The sequence below is a fragment of the Alnus glutinosa genome, chromosome 12, assembly GCF_958979055.1.
Source record: "Alnus glutinosa chromosome 12, dhAlnGlut1.1, whole genome shotgun sequence".
NCBI lineage: Eukaryota > Viridiplantae > Streptophyta > Magnoliopsida > Fagales > Betulaceae > Alnus > Alnus glutinosa.
Genome location: NC_084897.1, coordinates 13,744,573 through 13,767,123, shown reverse-complemented (window position 1 = coordinate 13,767,123; position 22,551 = coordinate 13,744,573). Strand labels below are relative to the sequence as shown.

Sequence of the window (22,551 nt, the reverse complement as noted above, 5' to 3'; positions counted from 1 at the left end):
ATGTTAAACCAAACAAAAGTAATCCAAGAAAGATCAAATGAAAGTGTACACGTGAATGTAAGGCACTAAGGGTAGCATTTGAAGGTAAATTTGAAAAACAAATTCTCTAAATTGATATAGTCACATGCAACTAGAACCAATGACTGTACCGGCAAAAAAGATTGATTCAAGTTATGCAACGAAGTCAAAGGAATGCCTAAAAGAATGCAGGTTCAGAAGGGGAGGAAGAAAGTATTGTCCGATGTTAAACAAAAGATATTATCTTACACAGAGCTCGAAAGAGAATAAGGAATACTGCATCTGAAGCCAGCTACAGGAAATCAGGATCTAGGTCTGGGTAAGTACATCTTTTACAAGCTTTGGTCATTGTCAACAACAATATTTGATGATAATAATAAATTTTTCTACCCAATCTATACTTAATAGAGTCAAGTTACTAGTTGATTGTTAAATAAATTTGTCATAGCAAATGTTTCAATTAAATGAAAGACCAACACCAAAATAGAAACTCAGTGGTAGACATGATGTAGACTAACAAATTTAGCCAAAGTTAATATTTCCTTTATTCTAATGAAGAAAATAACAGGTAGAAATTCCAAAATTAATATTCCCAGTATTCTCAGGAAGCAAACGTAGACATGGCATTGCATGCAGCCGAAGCAACCGAAACCCTAAGTGATCCACAATGTAAGCTAAAGAAAAATTGAAAAATAAAGGGAGGGGCGAAAGCAGAAACCAGACCTTGGCGGAGATGGTGGGGATGGCGTAGAAACTAGAAAGAGCCAAACAGGGGGAAAAGTTGGAAAACGGAAAAGGCCGGTTTGGCCGGATGGCCCGGATGGTTGGCACTTGGCAGTCGCGCCGATCTGGCGTGCGGAGTGCGGTGGCCGGTAGGCGGGCGTGCGGAGTGCGGTGGCCGATGGGCGGGCGGGCGGAGTGCGGGCCGGCTAGGGTTCCAGTTCCACCGTTTCGTCGGTTTGGGTTTCGAACTTTCGAGTTTCTATCTTTCTGATTCTCACAATCTCACTTCACTGACTTCAGTCTTCAGATTTCACTCATTTCAGAAATCAGAATATCATCTGATTTTGAGATTTTCTCACTTTCGGGTTAGTCGGGTTAGTCGGGTTAGCCGGGTTAGACAACTTACCGTTAGACTAGTTTTTTTTTTTTTTTTTTTTTCATAATCCTAATCGGGTCACATTGGGTTGACCCGCCAGACACGATTATAATCGGGTCATAATCGGGTTGACCCGATTATGACCCGAACCCGATTACAGTAAACCCTAACCCTATTTTCCCGTGTCGTGTTCGTGTCGGGTTCACGGGTCGTGTCAAAAATTGCCAACCCTACGTATACCTCCATATTTCTTTCCAAACCTTGAGGAAGTACAGAATGAAGCTCAATTCGACCAAGTGTGCCTTCGGGTGTCGTCAAGGAATTTTCTGGGATTTATGGTTTCCCAATGAGGGATAGAAGCAAATCCTGAGAAGGTATCAACTATCTTGGAAATGCAACCCCTGAAGAACATAAAGCAGTTACAGTGCCTAACCAGGAGGGTCACTGCTCTTAATCAGTTCATATCCCGATCAACTGCAAGTGTTTGCCATTTTTCATAATTCCGAGAAAGGCATTTGAATGGAACGACAAGTGCGAGGAGGCTTTTCTATAGCTAAAAATATATTTATCTAACCCTCCACTGTTCAGTAGAGCAAAGGAAGGAGAACCAATGTTCCTCTACCTAGCAATCTCCCCCACATCTATAAGCTTAGCCCTAATATGAGAAGAGAGAGAAGTGTAGAAACCAATCTATTTCACCAGCAGAGCTCTCAAGGGAGCCGAGGAAAGGGATCCTAGGATTGAGAAGCTAGCGTCCGCCTTGGTAATTTCAGCCAGAAGACTACTACCATACTTCCAAGCTCATGTGATATGAGTTCTTACCGAGCACCCACTAAAGAGAACACTTTTTTACAAACCCAATAAATCGGGAAGACTAGTAAATTGGCAAATGGAGCTTAGCGAATTCGATATTGAATACCTACCAAGAATGGCCATCAAAGGGCAAGCACAAGCGGATTTTATGGTAGAATTCACCAATTTCCTTGAGACAAATGCACTGCCTGCAAAAGAGACATGGACAGTATATGTAACGGATCCACCAACAAAAAGAACAGCAGAGCAGGAGTTGTGGTGAAGACCCCAAGAAGAAAAGAAATAGGGTATACCATCCAAATGGACTTCAAAGCCACTAACAACGAAGCATAGTATAAAGTAGTCCTAGCAAGACTAGCCATTGACTGGGAGGCAGGAGCTAGCAGTGTAAAAATAAAGAGAGACTCCCAGGTGGTAGCTGGGCAAATAGAAGCTAAGGGAGACAGAATGAAAAGATATATGAAAAAGGTAAATGAGTCTCGGAATCACTTTAACACAATTGTGATTGAAAAGATACTGAGAGAGTTAGTAGCTACCAGCGAGTTCCTCTATTCCCTAGTTGAGCTAGCCATTAAAAAGGCAAATGAAGTAGGCCAAATAGAAGAAAGTCCCAAATGGGCAAAGAATATCATCTCATTTTTATCATTAGGAACTTTACCGGAAGACAAAAAACAAGCACGAAGAACTAAAATGCAATCAGCTAGGTACACTGTCATTGGCGGCACCTTATATAAGAAAGCATATACCTTACCCCTCCTAAAATACGTATCCAAGCAAGAAGCATAATATATCTTGTAAGAAATACATGAAGGAGTATGCGGAAGTCACTCAGGAAGGCGCCTGCTAGCTCACAAGGCAGTAAGAGCAGGGTATTATTGGCCTAACATGCAATCCGATTCATTGGAGATGGTAAAACGCTGTGACAATTGTCGGAGGTTTGCTAACAATATGAGAAGCCCACCAAAGGAGCTGAGCACCATCTCCTCTTCGTGGCCCTTTGCCCAGTGGGGAGTTGACCTTGTCGGCCCGTTGCCATGGGGAAAAGGAAGGGCAAAGTTTGTTGTAGTAGTTGTGGATTACTACATGAAATGGGTGGAAATCAGTGGTCTACCGAAATGGTATACCCCATGCCCTGGTAACGGACAACGGAAAGCAGTTTGATTGTGAACCTTTCCGAGAATGGTGCTCAAAGCTAAATAGCAGGCGTTACTTCTCAATGCCAATTCACCCTCAAGCAAACGGGCAGGTCAAGGTCACAAACAAGACAATATTCAAAATTCTGAAGAAAAAACTCAGAGGAAAGAAGGGAATATGGGTGAAAGAACTTCCCAAGGTACTATGGGCATATCGAACGACAAAACGAAGTCCAACGAAAGAAACTCCATTTGCCTTAGCTTCCGGAGAAGAAGTGGTAGTCCTAGTTAAAATTGGTTCACTTAGCTTCCAAGTAACACACTACAATCCGGGAATTAATTATGAAGGGATGATACAATGTTTGGATCTAATACAAGAAAGACACGACAAGGCCCAAAGACGATGGCAGTGTACCAAGGAAAGACAACACAATACTTCAACAAACGAGTGAAACATAGGCGGTTCAAGGTAGGAGATTGGGTGCTCCGGGAGGTAACTCTAGCGACACAAAACTCAACAGAAGGAAAATTAGCCCCAACACGGGAAGGACCATACCGAGTCATTGGCACGAACCGAATCGGAGCAAACCACCTTGAGAACCACGAAGGAAAGCAACTGCCACATCCTTGGAATGCCGAACACCTCAAAAAATATTATTTTTAATTGTATCATTACCCCATCCAATAAAAAACTTTGATGTTGTTCCCACTTGTTTCGAACATACTCCACCTCTCGAGAAAACGTGATCTTTTATCCAAAAGTACATTTCCGAGAAAACGAAGGTTGCAGGATTCACATCCTAAAAACTTAAGAAATATGATCTCAGAAAAATGTGACCTTTTATCCCAAAGCGCATTTACGAGAAACTCACCTATAATCTTGAAAAAATGTGATCTTTCATCCAAAAACACATTCCTGAGAAAAAGAAGGTTGCAGGATTCACATCCTGAAAACCTAAGAAATATGATCTCAAAAAAATATGATCTTTTATCCAAAAGCGCATTTCCGAGAAACTCACCTGTCTCAGGAAAATGTGATATTTTATCGTAAAGCACAATCTCGAGAAAACGAAGGTTGCAGGATTCACATCCTAAAAACCTATATAAAGTGATCTCCAAAAAAAAAAATGTGATCTTTTACCCAAAACGCAGGTACTTTTCAATTGAGTTGAATTATCACGAGCACATTAGCATGTAATCTGTGGGGTATGAATTTGTGTTTAATTGTGTATTTTGAGTGTTGTTGGATAACCTATTGATAAATAACCTTGGCTTGCAAGATATATATATATATATATATATATATATATATATATATATATAAAGAGAGAAAAAGAAATAAAATAAGATCATTTTGAGTTTTTCAATGAGTAACCGGGCCTCTTGCCTCACAAAGCATTGAGTGTTCGCATCAAAATGTGAGAATCTCAATTTGGTTAATTGTTTGGCCAGTTTGGCTTCGTAGCCTTTTTGACTTGAGTATTTAAGCCCTTAGGGATGTTTCTACATCTAATGCCCTAAGACCATCTGGTTTGGGAGGCACTGGTCCAACACTCGTTACATGGGTCAATTAGAAAGCTTAAGGGAGCCGAGCATTGCACAGCCTACACAAAAAAAAAAAAAAAAAAAAAAAAAAAAAAAAAAAAAGACAAAAAAGACAAAAAATATATAAATAAAATAATTTGCAAATCTTGCCTTGGTTGTTTCATTTGATAGGGAGTCCAGTCATTTTTGAAGTACTTATCTTGAGATTAAAATGAAACCTCATGATTGCATGTTAATTTCACTCTACACTTTTGAGAAAATGTAATGTCTTAATTGTCCATTTATGAGTGATTTGATGTTGGATCCCCTGTTGATGTTGATGATGGGGTTTGTCTTTTTAAGCATGCCAATGACGTATGAACCATGGTTTGCGTAAAAATTCTTTCTTATTGACAACATAGTGTTTCAATGTTTGTGGATATCATTTCTGGCAAAACCCTCACGAGACTTCACTCGTCCACTAGGGAGTCCTAGGGGTTTAAAAGGCTTGTTGCATACACTAAATGCAATCGTCTTTCCCACGAAAGAGGATTTATCTTTCTTGCTTTGATTTTGTTTTTCATTTTGTTTTGCTAAAGGACTAGCAAAATGTAAGTTGGGGGTATTTGATGAGTGCCAAATATTGTATATTTGGACCCCTTAATTTACATTAGTTAAACCTTTAGCTTTGTTATTTTCTGATGTTTTGGTTAGTTTTCGTGTTTTTGCAGGACACTAAGAGAAAAATGGTAATTTTCAAGTGAAAATACATAAAAAGCTGAAAATTTGGAATTGCTGGGAAATCGATCGATTGAATCTCAAGTCGATCGATCGAAAATTGCCCGAAGTCGATCGATCGATTATAAAATCGATCGATCGAATTTATGCAGAACTGGAATTTCAGAAACCCTAGCTAACTCTATAAATACCATTCTTTTCTCATTTTTAAGAAAGGCCGCTTGGGAGCGCCCTAGGCACCGTTCTCACTGTAGTTTAGGGCTTTTGGGTTGATTTTGACCTAGAACTTCAATCCTTTGTAAGTTTCTTTGATTTTAATGCATTATTGTTGTTTATTTATGCTTTCTTTAGTTATGTGTAGCTGAAATTTCGTCTAGGGTTGAGGATGAAACCTCACCATTGAAGAGAAATTGAGTTTCCATGCTTGTTTATGCTATTTGAGTTTATGGGTTTTGATTTCTCATTGTTCTACTTCAATTATTGAGATTATTGTTGGATATCTCTTGTGATTTCCGGATACAAGTAATGATTTGATATGGTTTCATTAAATTGATGGCTTGGGTTTTCATTTATCAAAATGTTGGATATTCGTTGTGTTTCATTCCATGGATACATTTGATGATTTAGTCAAAACTAGATATCTTTTGTGATTTGTGCAAGTATGGATTCATCGAATGATTTAAACAACTTTTGAAGCAAAGTAGAGCATACCTAAGATTTGAATAAGAGAATTCGAAATATGTGTGATGAGCATGAGACTATGTTGTTGTGATTTGGTGGGTGTGGATTCCTAAACCCTAGACCCCTTTATTTTCATTATTTTTGTTTATGTTTTCTTTTGTTAAAAATCACTAAATTTGGAACTAGGTTAACATAGGATTAGTTTGAATAGAGATTAATTTTTGCAACACAATTCCCTGTGGGATCGACCTCGCACTTGCATAACACTATATTGCAAACGATTCGTGCACTTGCGAGTATTATAATTTGCACAACATCCGCCAAGTTATCCGGTTCAACGGCGGTTTTCCCATAAGACTTAGGAACTAGAGACTGAAACCGCACGTCCTCGATCAAGCTGTCAAAGTACCTCTACAAGTCCACCTTTGACTTCTTTGAAGTAAGGTTGAGAGGAGACTTACCCAAGGGAGGATCCTTGCGCTTCTTAGCAACTCAGGATTTATGCCTGGGGGTTTGAGGCTCAGCAACTTGGCGAAAATGTTAAGGCTTCCCAATTTTGCACTAGAAAAATTTAAGTAATTTGTGACCAATGTTTAGTGGCCTTTCAGGCACCCTGAAAGGCCACTAAACATTAGTGACATAGGGTTAGTGACGTTTTTAGAAGGCCACAAATGAGTCAGTCAGTATTTCTGACTTTGTGGCGTGTTAGCCAATGACACGCCATAAATTTGTGGCGTGTCAGTGGGACACGCCACTATATATTATAGTGGCGTGTCCATCTGACACGCCACTAATTTGTGGCGTGTCAGAGGCACACGCCACTATATATTATAGTGGCGTGTCCCTCTGACACGCCACTAATTGTGGTATTTTTTAAAAAAAAAAACCTAAAATCCTGCAATCCAAAAAACCTAAAATCCTGTAATCCGAAATTTGGTATTGGCTTACAACAATTCTATCAATCCATAATCAACACAATTGCAACAATTTGAATTTTTATCAACAATCACAACTAAAAAAAAAATTATTCCAAAAGTTTCACTAAACATATATACATAACATAGATTCATAATACTCAAACTAAAACTTACAACAAACAAAATATACAATATTATCAATCTTTGTCCTAAATTAATCCCAAAAAGTCATTCCAAAAGTTTCAATAAAAATATGTCATAAATTCATAACAATCAAAACAAAGGTTTCAATAAACAAAATATATAATCAATCTTTGTCATAGATTGATAACAAAACCGGAACAAAAAAAGGCAAGTACATATTTGCCAACTAAAATAAACCTAAATGTTACCCAATATCAATCGTTGGCAAGATTTTCATGATCGGGTAACTGCATAGCATTTTCCGTAGGATCTGTGAATGATAAAACAAATGTAGTATGTTAGCAAACAATATGATCAAATTATATAAAGTCCTAAGCATTTAACAAAGTGTGAATTTAAACAAACGTAATCATACCACGAAAAAAAAAAAACCCATTAATTATTACCTGATCTGCTATCAACAGATGACACATTCATATGATGTGCAGAATTTTTGTCTGGCACTATATTATCATGAGAGACTCCAGGCACGGATACTGATTGGCGCCACAATGACTCCATTTGGCTAAAACGGGACATAATCTGAGATTGTGCTGCCAACACCTCATCCATTTGTAACTTGTGTCGTGCCCGCTCACCCTCAAGTACTCTCTCGATCTCAGAAGCTTGTCTTGCCCGCTCAGCCTCGAGTGCTCTCTCCATCTCAGAACTGTGTCGTGCCCTCTCAACCTCGAGTGCTCTCTCCATCTCAGAAACAAACATTTCTTGCGAAAAGACGGCGTGCCCTTGATTTTGTGAATGCGGCTGTGATGGTGTATGGTAAGAGCGTATGGACCCTCGCATAGGCCAAATATTTGGTCCAACCTGCCTAACTCTGCCGGCGTACTCCGGCTTGTTGCCAAGCGCCTGGGCATACGCATCGTCATGTCTCCAACGTACCGTTCCTTGTGTTACGCTTGACGATTCGGCAGAGTCGGTTGGCATTAGCATCGCCATCCTTTCCTGCATGTAGTATTAAATGTTGGTGCGTCAAACTAATGTGCATCGTAAATAAATAATTACACATATAAGTAAAACAATATATGAAAGATGAATAACATACACATCTCTCTTTTACTATATCATTTGGATAGCTTCCATCCTTCTTCTTGTGAGTTTTTATGTACGCTTGTGCTCGCGTAGGAGGAGTGCCATCCTTGATAGTCTGCCAAAAGAATAAATCATTATAACACATGTTTATATATATAAAATGTTTACATTTATATGTATGGAATAAATTGATGCACATACTTCTTCGTGTGACAACCTCGTATAGCTTTTGGTCCCCGTGCAATGAGGAGTATTTTGCAATGCTCGTAATTGCTTCATATGGTTAGCATACTCCTACACAATTAACATTCTTATTATGTAAACACTAACACAACTAAATGAAATTAATGAAACTACACCAAATAGTAACATAATTCATGACTAACCTGATACTCTTCGTCACACCATTTATTCAACAACGCATCCACGTCCTCAGGGCGGTAGTTGGAGAGTCTTCTTGCCCCTACTCTTGCTCGTACCGTCTCAGGAGTATCGCCCCGTTGAATGCCTAATTTAACTTTTGTGCTGTGTCTCCAATTCTTGAGCTTTACACCCATATCCCGAAACGCATCTCGTTTTACTTTTTGTAAATCATAATTTGGTGGGATGTAAAAGTCCACCTACACAAGTTGGAAGATGATAAATAAAAATTTTTAAAAAAAAAAGTTTGACGGTACGTAAAAGTCTACTTACCATCAGGGCTTCCCATATATCCTCCTTTGTACGAGCCGGTACATGCGCCCAATCGTCCCGTAAATGCACATAGTTTCTGCTCCTTATTAGCTTCCCGGTTTGCCGTCTAAATTTATTGGGGCTAAATCCTACGGGTTGCCAGCCTGGATTATAATCCATCATGACCCTTTTTCCCGCGGGGATCTCCCATGCCTTGTGCAGGTCCATAATGGTCATAACTTCAAAACAAGTGCTGCCATCCGGATTAGTACCTATAACATTAATAGATATTGATGTTAATTATTTCGAAACGAATATAAAATGCAAAACAATAAATACTTATATATCCTTTAAATTTATAAAAATATGTACTTACTTATCGTCTGGATCTGATTCACGTTCAGCACTCGTGTAGCAAGCTCATCCTCAGGCTGTGCATCATGTAGGCCCTCCGCGGACTGTGCATCATGTAGGCCCTCCGGAGCTTGTGTCTCATTATAGTCTGAAAGATGTGTCTCAGTATCATGAGAACCCGACATGCTGTAGTCGAACAGCCGCGCCACGTGACCAGGGGAACACGCCTCTAATTGGCTCACTGTCTGCTGCATTTGAGGTAGATGACCAAATGTATTATCTTCGATGTTGTATTGGTATCCTGAGTGATCATCTGCGAATACTGGTCTATACCCTGCCTCTGTATGCGTAGGGTCGCTCTCTGTGTGCGTAGGCTCGCTAGATCTCGATCCTTGGCCCTTATTCCGCTTCATAACATATGGGATTCTATAACTCATTGTACTCTGCAAAATAAATCACGTATTTATACAAATATATATCAACTATATGCACCACAGTATTTAAATGAGTCACATATTTAACAATCAATCAATGTAGAAATAAATATTTTAAAATATCAAATAGATTTTTTTTTTTTTACACATACACTAGGACCGGATCTAAGTCAGGTCGGATGTGATCGAAGTCATCTCGTAGATCATGATCATTATTACTGGTCAATAGGAGCGGCTCGCACTCATGGTAGTTAGCACATGCATCATCATGCCCTTCATCACCAACATCATATACGTTCCTAGGTTTAGTTCTTACAGCGCAAGCCCAACCTGGGTCCCGTTCATCTTCAACGTAAAAAACTTGGTCAACTTGTGTGGTTAGCACGTACGGCTCATCGGTGATCAACTTTCCCGTGTGTACAAGTTTTTTGAAATTGACAAGCACTAGCCCATACTCATTCACCTTGTACCCTATGTCCCTCGTGGTGTCCGCCCAATCACATTTGAACAAAACGTACTTGGTCCTATCGTAGTACTCGACCTCAATTATTTCTGTTAACTTCCCGTAGTACATTTCGCCATCAACGGTCGGCACACACACACCTCTATTCTGAGTCCTCTTTCCCGCATCATGTGCTCGAGTGCGAAACAGTTTGCCATTTACAACATATCTATTATATCTTATAGCTGTCTCTTTCGGCCCTCTACAATGCATCACCAATTTGTCACCTATTTCCTTCCTACCTCGATCGTCCAATCGATCGACCTACGAGTATATTACGTACAATGTAAAACGCACAAAGTTAGTTTGGTTAGTTTATATGATGTATAAGTTCAACATTTAATAATTAAACATGATGATAATTCGTACATATTCACGGTACCAATCGCAGAACTGTTCATGATGTTGAGCTTCTAATTGATCATCTGTAGTTCACCCCCTATTATGTGATCGCCTAAGCGTATCCATGTGCATCCTACAATTGGAAATTAGTCGCATTATTATTCACCCTAAGGCTATAACATAATTAAACATACATATTGATGTAACACAACTTACGCTCGAAGTTGAAGGAACTCGTCAGAGTTCTTCGTAATATATCGATGAATCTGTGTCAATGTGATACGGTCGAGGATGACTCGTGTTCCCGCCCCCTTTGAACCATCAGGATTTCTTTGGATTTTGTTGTGAAATGTTGGTACGTTATCTAGATACCTCGAGCAAAACGTCATCAACTCGGTCTCTATATAGCCTTCCGCAATGCAGCCCTCAGGAGCTGCTTTATTGCGTACACTAGATTTAAACCCCCCAAGGCTCCTACATAGGAACACCATTCAAGTAGTGCTAGTTAGCAATTGTATTCTAATATCGTAAAAATTAAAATAATTATTAAGCATGCACAAATATTACCTCTCTGCTGGATACATCCACCTATACTGTACAGGTCCCCCAAGTCGACATTCACGGACAAGATGCACGACCACGTGAACCATGCTAGTAAAAAAACCGGGGGGGAATATCTGTTCCAGCTTGCACAAAGTGACACAGACGTCACCCTCTAGTCGGTCCATATCCTCTTGTGTTAAGTTTGTAGAGCATATCCCCCTGAAGAATGCAGACATCTCAACAAGAGGTCTAACTACGTTATTTGGCAGTGATCCGCGCAATGCAATAGGGAGAAGTTGTTGCATCAATATATGGCTGTCATGACTCTTTAAGCCCGATATTGTACATTCTTTAAGTTTTACACAACGAGAAACGTTAGAAGCATATCCGTCGGGCACCCTCACATTTCAAATCACTTTCAAAAAATGAGTTTTATCATCTCTGGACATCGTGTGGCATGCTGCGGGCTTATAGGTTCTACCATTATCGGCCGTGAACGGATGGAGTTTATGTCTCAAACCCATTTCCATCAAGTCTGTGTGGGCTGCGAGGTCATCCTTTGTCTTACCTGGGATGTCAAGAATTGTGCCAAGTATATTGTCCATCACATTTTTCTCTATGTGCATAACATTAAGGTTGTGCCGCAATAAATTATCTTTCCAGTACGGCAACCTAAAAAAAATACTTTTCTTCTTCCAAATTACATTTTCAGTCGATGTTTCTCCCTTCTTTCGCTTATTTCTTTTTTTCTTTTTATCCTTGTTTGCCATGCCCGCGCTCTCATCCCCAAATACCATACCCTATAATTGTCCAAGAATTTCTTCTCCACTTTGCACATGGGGGGCACATTCTAATTCTTGGGTTCCGTCAAATGTTTTTTTGTTTCGCCTCCACGGATGATCCATGGGCAAGTATCGTATATGTCCCATATAACAATGTTTTTTACCGTGTTTTAACCGTTTAGACCGTATTGAATGCATACAGCAAGGACATGCATACTCACCCTTGTTAGGCCATCCGGACAAATCTGCGTACGCCGGGAAGTCATTTATTGTCCACATCAACTGCGCTCGCATCACAAAATTATTTTTCTTCGAGACATCAAATGTGCGTACCCCTACATTCCAGAGTTCTTGTAACTCCTCAATCAATGGCTGAAGGTAGACATCTATATCCATTCCAGGTGAACTTGGGCCCGGGATAATCAGAGATAATATGAATGATGTTTGTTTCATGCACATCCAAGGAGGCAAGTTGTATGAAACAAGCAGTACTGGCCAAGTGCTATGGGAAGTGCTCATGTTCCCAAATGGATTAAATCCATCTGAGGTTAGACCAAGTCTGATGTTCCTGCTGTCGGCCGAAAATTCTGGATGTAAGAGATCGAATGATTTCCATGCTTCACCGTCAGCCGGATGCCTCAGCACGCCATCTTTAGTGCGGCCTTCTACATGCCATCTCATGTGGGGCACTGTATGTTCCGACATAAAAAGCCGCTGTAGCCGGGGGATGAGTGGAAACCACCGCAATACTTTCACCGGACGTTTCTTTCTCGACGATATGGGTTGACCATCCTCGTCCAAATGAATTTCATCCTTCCACTTAGATTCTCCACAAACGATGCATGATTCTAATTCTTGATTGTTCTTCCAGAATAACATACAATCATTACGACATGCAAGAATCTTCTCATAACCAAGCCCTATGTCACTAAGAAATTTTTTCGCCTCATATGTATTAGCTGGCAAAGTGTCATCACATGCAGGCAGCAACTGGATGATGAACTCAAGGAAATCTGAGAAAATCTTGTTGCTAAGTCCACCAACGCATTTCAAGTTGTACAAATGTACAGTAGCACTCAGCTTTCTATGTTTAGTACCCCCATGAAGTGGTTTCTCTGACTTTTTGAGCATGTCGTAGTATTTCTGAGCGTTTCCTTCAGCTGATTCTCCATTCCACCTAATTTTTTCACCTCCCTGAGCCACGACCTCAGGCTCACAATTTTCTTCTCTAACTTCGTGCATGCCGAATGCATCACGCAACATTGAGTGCATGTCGCCACCCTGTTCTGTGCTTCCACTAGCCACATCTGCGGCTGAGCGATTCAAGTAAGAACCTGCAACAGGATCCCGAACATGCTTCTCACCGTGCCAAAACCATGTAGTGTATGTAGTCATTATTCCCTTACCCCCTGTCAAGTGGGCAAGTATGACATCGGGCTGGTGACACTGGTTATTTCGACACTGGTTATTTCGACACGACTTACAAGGGCAGTGTATATTTCCACTGGGGATTCTACAGTTACTAACTGCGAAGTTAACAAACAATCTACACCCATCTCTATATTCCCTCGTACCCCTAGACTTTGTCATCCAAGTCTTGTCCATCTTCTTCTCTACGTACAATACAAAATAGTAACAAAATAAAGTAAACAACATATAAATTTTCAATAAAAAATTTGTTTTTGTTATTATATCTAACTACTTTTCACAAGCACCAAATATTTGTCCAAATATCAAGCTCTTTAACTAAATTTTATTTTATTTTTTTATTGGTTTTAGTTGGTTGAAACTAACTCCATGAAAGAGTTAGATAGGTTTAATAGTTGAGTTGGAATGGAAATCCAACTTATTAGGATTAGCTTATTTAATATTTACGATTATAGCATATTTGAATTTGAATATTCAAACTTACCTATGTTATCATTTTAGGTATTATCTATTTGTATTTCTATTTAAAAGACCATTTGATCATTTAAATGAAAGGCGAATTAGAGAAATTGCAGTGTTTTCCTACCCTATGTTGTAGGGAGAATTGTGGTGTTCTTACCTAAGTGAAGAATTGTATTTTCTCTTACCCAAAAAAAAACCTAACAGATGTCTTTTTCCCACAAATCCTAAACAATTTTCTGCTTCTTTTTCCTCAAACTTTCCATTTTGCTCCCAAAAACTAAATCTTAATTTTTTTAGCCACTCGTCACTCGAAACGAACACAACTCAGAAAGAGAACCAAAATAAACACACATTGACATATAATCAAATAACTTGAATTTATTTATTCCCAAGGCAGAAGCAACGCAATTACTTCCAAAGCATATACATATATATATATATATATATATATATATATATATATATATATATATATATATATATATATATATATATATTTATGCTGATGCATGTGCTATAAAAGTAGCAAAAATATTGATGATATTTGGAATTCACAAATTTAAAATTCACAAATTCAAAAATATTGATGATATTTGCTATAAAGTAGCAAAAATATTGATAATATTTCTGTCTTATTGAATTTTTTTTTTATTTTTTTTTTATGAATAAGTAAGCAATATTATTAACAACTACGAATCACCAAAAGTGAACAAAGTAACAACAATACAACCAAAGCTAGCTATATCTCAATAGCAACAAAACCAACAGAACAAAAGAAACAAAAACACCAAAACCAACAAACAAGCTAAACTGGAACTAATGCAAAAATATTGATAATATTTCTGTCTTATTGAAATTTTTAGGCAGCCTCAAATCGAAATTCTACACAAATTTGTCTATTTCATTTCTCAAGTTCAATTATTTATTTATTTTTAAATTTTATCAATAAATAAATAATTGTAGAAAAAAATAGGAAAATGATTTTACCTTACACGGCGTCGGAGGTCGGGGGCGGATGGGTTGCTGGTGGCCGGCGTCGGAGGTCGGGGGCGGCAGGGGTTGCTGGTGGCCGGCGTCTGAGCTGGCCAGAGAGCTACAGATGAGAGAGAGAGCTTGAGAGAGAGCTAGAGAGAGAGAAAGCTAAAGAGAGAGAGAGCAAAAGAGATAGCTATAGAGAGAGAGAGAGAGAGAGAGAGAGAGAGAGAGAAGGAGATGCATACTAGTCGGAGCTGAAGTGGCCGGTGTCCGGCGATAGAGAGACGACACAGAGAGAGAGAGAGAGTAGAGTGAGAAAGGGACACAGGAGAGAGAGAGAGAGTACAGTGAGAGAGGGAAGAAACAAAGGAGAGGGGAAGAACCGCGCGGGACTGCGCGGTTCTAGGAAACTTAGTGGCGTGTCTGACCAACACGCCACAATTTTGTGGCGTGTCTGACTGACACGCCACAATTTTACTGGCGTGCTAAATCAAACACGCCACTAATAATTTTAGTGAGGTGTTTTAATTCAACACGCCACTAATTAGTGAGGTGTCAAAAATTAATTTACTGCAGACACGCCATTAAATGTCCTATTTTTTGTAGTGTTGGGAGTGGGTCAGGGCCCAACAACTTTGTGGGGTGGATTCGCACCCGCAACTCCCATATAAGCTTGCATAGACGCACTAAGGAGTTTGGGACTACCCTATCTCTACTCCCTTGCCTTTGTCGGAAACAAGTTTCCCCTTGCCTTTATTCAAGACAAGATCTCCTTTGCCTTTATCAGGGATGACCTTTAACTGAGCCTAGACACCCCTCCTACTGGCCATTGACTTCATCCTTTTCTCGGGCTGCAGAAAGCCAATATACTTCTCCAAATGCTCATTGGAGGCCAGAAAATCGGAATCAAGAAATTCCGCGTTGTACTTATTCTCCGCAAAGGCCATAGTCTTGTTAACCCGCTCTTGCTCTGGAGTTGTCAAAGTGGGAACATTTTGCTCTGCAAAACAACAAGCAAAAAACAGGTACATAAACTAGAACAAAAATTATAATGATCCTGACCAAGAGAAAAAGAAAGGGAATAACTTATAGCGATCACCCAGTTCCAACCATATACAAGGAACTCTCTTACTGGGTGCCATACCCTCAAAAGGGGAAATTTCCAGTTCCCCAAGACAAAGAAGAAGAAAGTCTCCCACTTTTTATTATTATAGTAGGATTTTTTTCAAACGTATCACTTCAAAATCTTTGTCGACGGTGGACTTCTTTTGAACCTTGAAGGAAAAAAGCCAGTCATACTTAACGGGGCGATACACCGCAAGAAATTCTCTTATGGTTAGAACAGTGCCCTCTCCCAACACTAAGGGCCACAAGATGTAGCAGGATATGTAATACCTCCACCCGTTTGGCTTAATCCGACTGGGAGCCAGATTGAAGTAGAACAAAAAAATCCCGAACTAAAGGATGGAAAGGCAGCCTCAAACTTGCCTTGAACATATTTTCATAAACACAAACCTCATGAAATTTGTCAATGACACCGACACCTTTGCCAGGATTAGCGAATCGAAGGACAACCGAGCTTGGAATAGCATAAGCCCTCCTCAAGCAAGGCTCTTCCCGAGACTTCATCATCAATCTCCAATAATTTGCATGAAAGGCATTTGAAGGAGATGGGTTAAAAACATCCTCACCATCAGAAGACAAGGGTCTACCATTAGATTTGTCAGAAGAACAGGAACCACCGCCCAAACCCATAGCTCAATGGATATTCGACACCTAAAGCCGCAAAATCCGAAACGGAGGTAGGGTACAGTAGATTCGAACGGAAGAGGAAAAAAAAATTGTATAAAAGGAGAAAAGGGGACGTCTTGAGAAAGAAGATGAGAAACGGAGAAGACAAGGAAAAGACGCTTAGATGCGGCGCAGATGATAGATAAAGTTCCGCTTCAAAAGGTGTGCGCCTATCATCAGATCTCATAAATGCTACATGTACCAAGAGAGTACGGTTAAAATTTCAAAATCCAGAGAAAACAAAAGGCCACGTGTTCAAAGAGGATCTACAAGTAAAGTCCCGGTTCACTGTGTGGCCGACACATATCACCATGCTTCAAACTACAAATTTGAATTGTAACAGATACCAAACGCCCTAAATACCAAGTCATATCTAGAACTCAGTAAATTCCCAATACTCTCAACAATAATTCGGGTAAGGGAATTGTGGGCTAACTATTAGGTATCGGGCCTACCCAACAATTAAAAGAAAGCCTATATGATACAATACAGCCCACAAGACAGCACAACCCTCATAATAAACCCATTAGTCAACAATCTACAAGATCCACATCCTAACAAACCATGATTTCAGTGGTTTGTTAGATATCATGATCTGGGAAGTTGAGAGAAAGACTTCACTAAAAAATCAACTGCTTGATATGATGGGAAAGAGAAAGATAAAGAGGGGACAGAAGAAATACTCTAAATTCATACATTCTAAAATACTTACGCTTTTTTTAAGGTTATCCTTCAAACAAAGAATCTAACTTAAGTATCGGAGTTACCCCGGCTAGACCATCCCTGGCCGGATCATCTTCGGTGCACTCTAATTCTAGGCTTTTGCAGGTGAATCTTGATCCAATCCACGAAGTGCTACCCAAGACAAAAAAAAACTGCATCAACAATTATTAATATTTTATTTTTATATATATTTTGGGTATTTTAATAATTTTGATACAATTCCAGTGAGAGTATATGTATTTTAATGCATGGCACTCAATTATGGTGTGATTGTCTTAATGGTGGCATGATGGGTTGGGCTTGATTCTCGTTTTGCCTGATGAAGCTCATGGTTATGTTTTCTCTACTTGCACTATTTCTATGTTTTCTGTCTACCTTTTTTGTTATCAATATTTTCTTTGATTTTCTTGTTTGGTGTTTTCCTTGTATCCAAATAAGTGAAAAGAAAGCCTATACCCTCTCCCTTTCTTTTTCTCTAGACTCTTGCTCATAGTGCACGGGTGAAGCACGACCAAGATAATACATGATGTTGACTATTCTTATAATGATTAGAATTCTTTACAATTTGCTTGTCACAGTCACACACCTCAATAATCCCCAATTTGATCTTTGATGGGAAGTGATATCATATTTGCTACATCAACGATCCGTTAATAGCAAGATTTGAAAAATAATCATCTATATGGAAATAAAATAGGGTTTACTTAGCCAAGTCATTGGGATAGGCCCCTTCGAATTACATCATGCAACAAGGGTCAGTATACTAGAAATAAGGTTGGAAAAATCAAACCATTTCCTGAAACTAAATTCCAGGAAGCCAAATCCAAATAAACACCAAAATTCAACATTAGGAAATCCAAATACAAATCGAAAACATTACAAATCTAAAATCAATCTAAAAAACACCATCATTTCAAATGACAAATCCAACTTGTAGCAAGCCAAATTCAAATAAATTCCAACGTTAGAAAATTCAAAACATTACAAATCTAAAATCAATCCAAAAAACACCAACATTTCAAATCCAAAAACATAATACTCTCTGAAAGATCATTGTATAGCTAATCATATTTGGTAGTATTTAATGAATTGCGGTCAAATGGAAAGAAAGAGCTAAAGAGAGAGCGCATTTGTTTTCTTCTGTGTGAGAGAAAAATTAGTGAGAGAATGGGATAGCGAGACAGAACAAGAGAATAGGTGGTGGCTTAGTGCTCAGCTGTCACGGGATGTGCACCAGTGGCCCTTTGTTGCGTCCCTCAAGGTCCCTCTTCGATGAGTCCAAGCTTTGTAAGCACAAATTTTCCTGGCTTTCTGATTTTCTCTACCATTGACTGTCATCAAGTAGGAGGGACGAGAGAGAGAGAGAGATGAAGTTGGATGGATGACGTCACGTAGCGAAGAAGAGAATGAGATTGAGCAAATATGATGAAATGAAACCCTATTTTGTGTAGTAAATGTTGTGTAAAACCTACATAAAACGACTTCATTTTAATGTTATTTTTTATATTAAATATATAATATAAAAATTTATATTATTTATATATAAGGATAGGCGGTTAGCTATTAATAACCGCGTACTCCTACTGGCGGTTAGCAATTTTTTATAACCGCCTTTAAAAGTGATTATGCGGTTAGCTATTATGTGACAATTATAACTGTTCCATTTGTCGAGACCTAATTAAAAGTTCTACTTTGAGCCTCTTGCCACGGCATGCCTTCCTCCTAAATTGATGAGTTTGGTCTTCATTCGCCATCAATCTGAGTAGTTAGGAGCTATGACTGAAGAAATAATGATAGAAAATGAAGTATATCAAAGGAAACATATGATTTTCTGAAGGCAGAATCTGAAAATTAGGGTTATTTTTGGGAGAAATGGATGTCTCATAGAAGGGATTGATGGGGTGTTACAAGACAGAAGTTTCCAAAAACAATGATGTGGAGATAATGTCCATATCATATGTGGTAAGTATGATGAACCTTTGTGCATAATAATGTCTTTTGAGAATGCAATGTTGTAAAGGTGTTGACCAGAACTCTTGCAAAGCATCTTTTGTTCATTGGGAAATTATATCTACTTCTAAGAATTATTCTCCATTGGTTTTTTCATCTTCTTTCCACTCTAAATCGGTTCCAAATGCATCACAATGAGTGTAGTCTATTCACATCCACTTCTCAATATGTCCACTTCAAAATCCACCAACTCACATCCATTTCTCTCTTGAACACAAATAACTTTGAATTGGTTCCCAATTTTTATATCTCCGAAAGAGAAACTGTGTTCTTAATGTACAAAATCAACATATGTTGATAGAGAAATTGATAATATTATTGATGGCAAAAACTGAACTATTTATTCCATTACAATTGCTCCTACTTTATAATGAAACCCTAAACCTACAAAATGATAAAATATTCTACGAATGGAAATAAAACAAAGAAACAAAACTATGAAAATGCTTGGTGGCTACATAAGTTGAAATATGGAAAGATTCTAAAGCTACTTAAGAGTAAAATCTTCAAAGAAATGAAATAAACAATGAAGGGAAAATATAATAACTAAGATAATTCTTGACGATTACGTTAATCTAAATATCAAAATCTTCTAGAAGGGGAATCAGAAAATTTAGTAAATGTTATTTTGCAAAATATCTTCCAAATCACAATTGGTCAATAGTCTCTTCTTTTCTTCTTGAGCGACATTTGGTAGTTGTTCCTATCCTTTCTTGCTTAAATCTTCTTGATTTGGTATATTAATACGATATTTGTTATGGATGTAAAAGAATCAATCTCGTCATCACATCATAGACCAATTAATTAATTCTTGCCGGTACTAAAAGTCCCATCGATAATTTCCCACTTATGCTCGTCGGTCGTTTCTCACTCTTCATCGACCTAGCCAGGAGCCTTTTTCCTTTTGTACTTCTACTGCTGCATATTAGTTGTCCTCATGTCCACTTGGTGTCGACGATACAAAATGTCCCGTTTAAAGTAGTTTACTCGTCAGAACCTATTGTTTGGTTCCAACAGTAAAACATTTTCGTCCTGGCTTGCTTATACCTCTTCGGCAAAGCTCTTTGTGCGACAGTAAGATTGTTCCTGAATAAGCCCGTTTGTTAACAATCCCGATGTCAAGACGAGCCCCCTTGGTAATAAGAGCATCTCGAGAACAAGATGAAATTCTTGTCCTACATCAGTCACCCCCACTAATACAAAACTCGTCCTCGAGTTTTCTTTGGAATATGGCTGTTCCTCCGAAAGTTGATTCTTGAAAAGATATTCACCATGTTCCTTTGTTGCCTTAGTGATTTGCACCAACTGTGCATATTGTTCAAGAGGTGGTTGATAATCCTCAATTGGCTTGGTAGATGGCTCACAAGGTTGCGGTTGCACATGTTGTGATTTTCAATATCTCACGACAATGCCCACATCAATCATGAAAAGAAAGTATTGCGCCTTTAGTCGTCCATTCTTCTCTCCCACTTCAAAAAAGCTCGTCCACGAGTTTCCGTTCATGTATAGGGGTTTATCCGGAGGATGGGGACTTGAGCAATTCGCCAATGTTGATCTTCTTTGTCCATCGAAACTGTAAAACACTTGTTCCACTTCAATCTACTGTTGGCTTCAATTGGGAAATGAAATTTGTGCCTCTATATAAGCATTGTGTTACTTTTCAAATGGACGTTAGCCTTGACGAGTTCATAATTGGACCGCATCTGCAACGTCTTTTTCTGCTTCCATTTAACCCTCATATCAGCAAAGTGAGGGTTTAATGGAAGCTCGCCTCCTTCGCATCATTGGTAAACCATGTGTGGCTAAGGACCATATAGTTTGTGCTTTGTCTCGCTATTGTGGTGCGAGTGACAATTGCTGCAAAACACAAGTGACATGATCATCTTTATTAGATTTGGAAAACTGACCTCCAATATAGTCACCATGATTTTTAGTGTGAATCCCATTATCTTCTCCAAACGGATCTGCATTCTCTTTTGTCACAATTATGATGACGGTGCCCTTTTGCATTTTGTCCTCCTTGCCTCCTTCTGCGACGCTTCCTCCAAAATTTTCTCCTTGTCGGCTTTCTTTAATTTTTCCGTTATCTTTAATGGGAAGCACTACCTCCTCCATTGTTACCAGGTGGGGCTATCGTCGTCAGTGCTCTTGCTTTGAGGTGGTTCAATTGGGTAGGTTGGGAACTAGCTACTACTTTTGCCTCCCGAAACTCAATTCGTAGGCGATAATTGTCGCTATAGTGGTGCTGAATGGGCTGCTACTGGCCTCATTGCCGAACCAGATGATTGTGACGGCGTGAATTTATGACCCAATCGCAACTCCTTCATGGTAGAATTAATAGCTTGTGGTGTAGGACCATGACCGACAACCAATCGACCACGAGCCATCTCGTCGACGTAATTCCGATTGTAATAGTGATGCCTTTTGCCACCGAGCCCAAGCTGAGTCACGTTTTGTTGTATCTCCTGCAACTCGTGTTCAATACAATCAAACCGCTGATCATGAGTACGGATGGCTGCCCAAAGGGCCTGCACTCCACGCTCTTCGTCGTCGGAGTGGTTGCTTATGTTTTCGTCGTTTGCCATCAGACTAGGATAGTCAAGGCTCTGATACCAATTAATGTAGCAAAAAGCAATAGAATGCACAAAATCAACATACACGTTGATAAAGAAAATTGATAATATTATTGATGGCAAAAACTGAACTGTTTATTCTAGTACAATTGCTCCTAATTTATAATGAAACCCTAAAACTACAAAATGATAATATTCTAGCAATGGAAATAAAACATGTTTATATGAAAATACTTGGTGGCTACATAAGTCGAAATATAGAAAGATCTTAAAGCAGTAAAAGAGTAAAATCTTCTAAGAAATGAAATAAACAACGAATGGAAAAATATAATAACTAAGATAATTCTTGATGATTACGTCAATCTAAATATCAGAATCTTCTAGAAGGGTAATAAAAAAATTTAGTAAAAGTTATTATGTAGAATATCTTCCAAATCACAGTTTGTCAATAGTCTCATATTTCCTTCTTAAACGACATCTGGTAGTTGTCCATTTTCTTTCTTGCTTAAATCTTATTGATTTAGTATATTAATATAATATTTGTTATGGATGTAAAATAATCGATCTCATAGCCACATCATAGACCAATTAATTAATTCTTGGCGGTACTAAAAGTCTCGACAGTAATTTCCCACTTATGCCCGTCGGTCGTTTCTCACTCTTCATCGACCTAGCCGGTGGCCCTTTTTTTTTTTTTTTTTTTTTTTGTACTTTCACTACTGGATATTAATTGTCCTCATGTCCACTTGGTGCCGACGATACAAAATGTCCCGCTTAAAGTAGTTTGCTCGTCAGATCCTATTG

The 22,551-nt window shown here is 38.8% G+C and overlaps 1 protein-coding gene across 1 annotated transcript; it reads right to left on the bottom strand.

The window, feature by feature from the left end:
- Positions 1-7,151: 7,151 nt before the first annotated feature.
- On the bottom strand, positions 7,152-8,245 carry LOC133852769 (uncharacterized). Its single transcript, XM_062289521.1, has 3 exons — positions 8,170-8,245; positions 7,514-8,069; positions 7,152-7,377 (listed from the first exon to the last, which is right to left on the bottom strand). The coding sequence occupies exons 2-3, from the start codon at positions 8,061-8,063 to the stop codon at positions 7,322-7,324; spliced, it is 606 nt and encodes a 201-aa protein (XP_062145505.1). The 5' UTR covers positions 8,064-8,069; positions 8,170-8,245; the 3' UTR covers positions 7,152-7,321.
- Between the last annotated feature and the right edge of the window lie 14,306 nt (positions 8,246-22,551).

Bases quoted from the DNA above. Each gene is read 5' to 3' on its own strand.
- LOC133852769 (XM_062289521.1), bottom strand. From the start codon at position 8,063: ATGGCGATGCTAATGCCAACCGACTCTGCCGAATCGTCAAGCGTAACA. The intron at 7,378-7,513 runs GTAATAATTAAT...TATCATTCACAG, and splicing joins ATCTGTTGATAGCAGATCAG to ATCCTACGGAAAATGCTATG.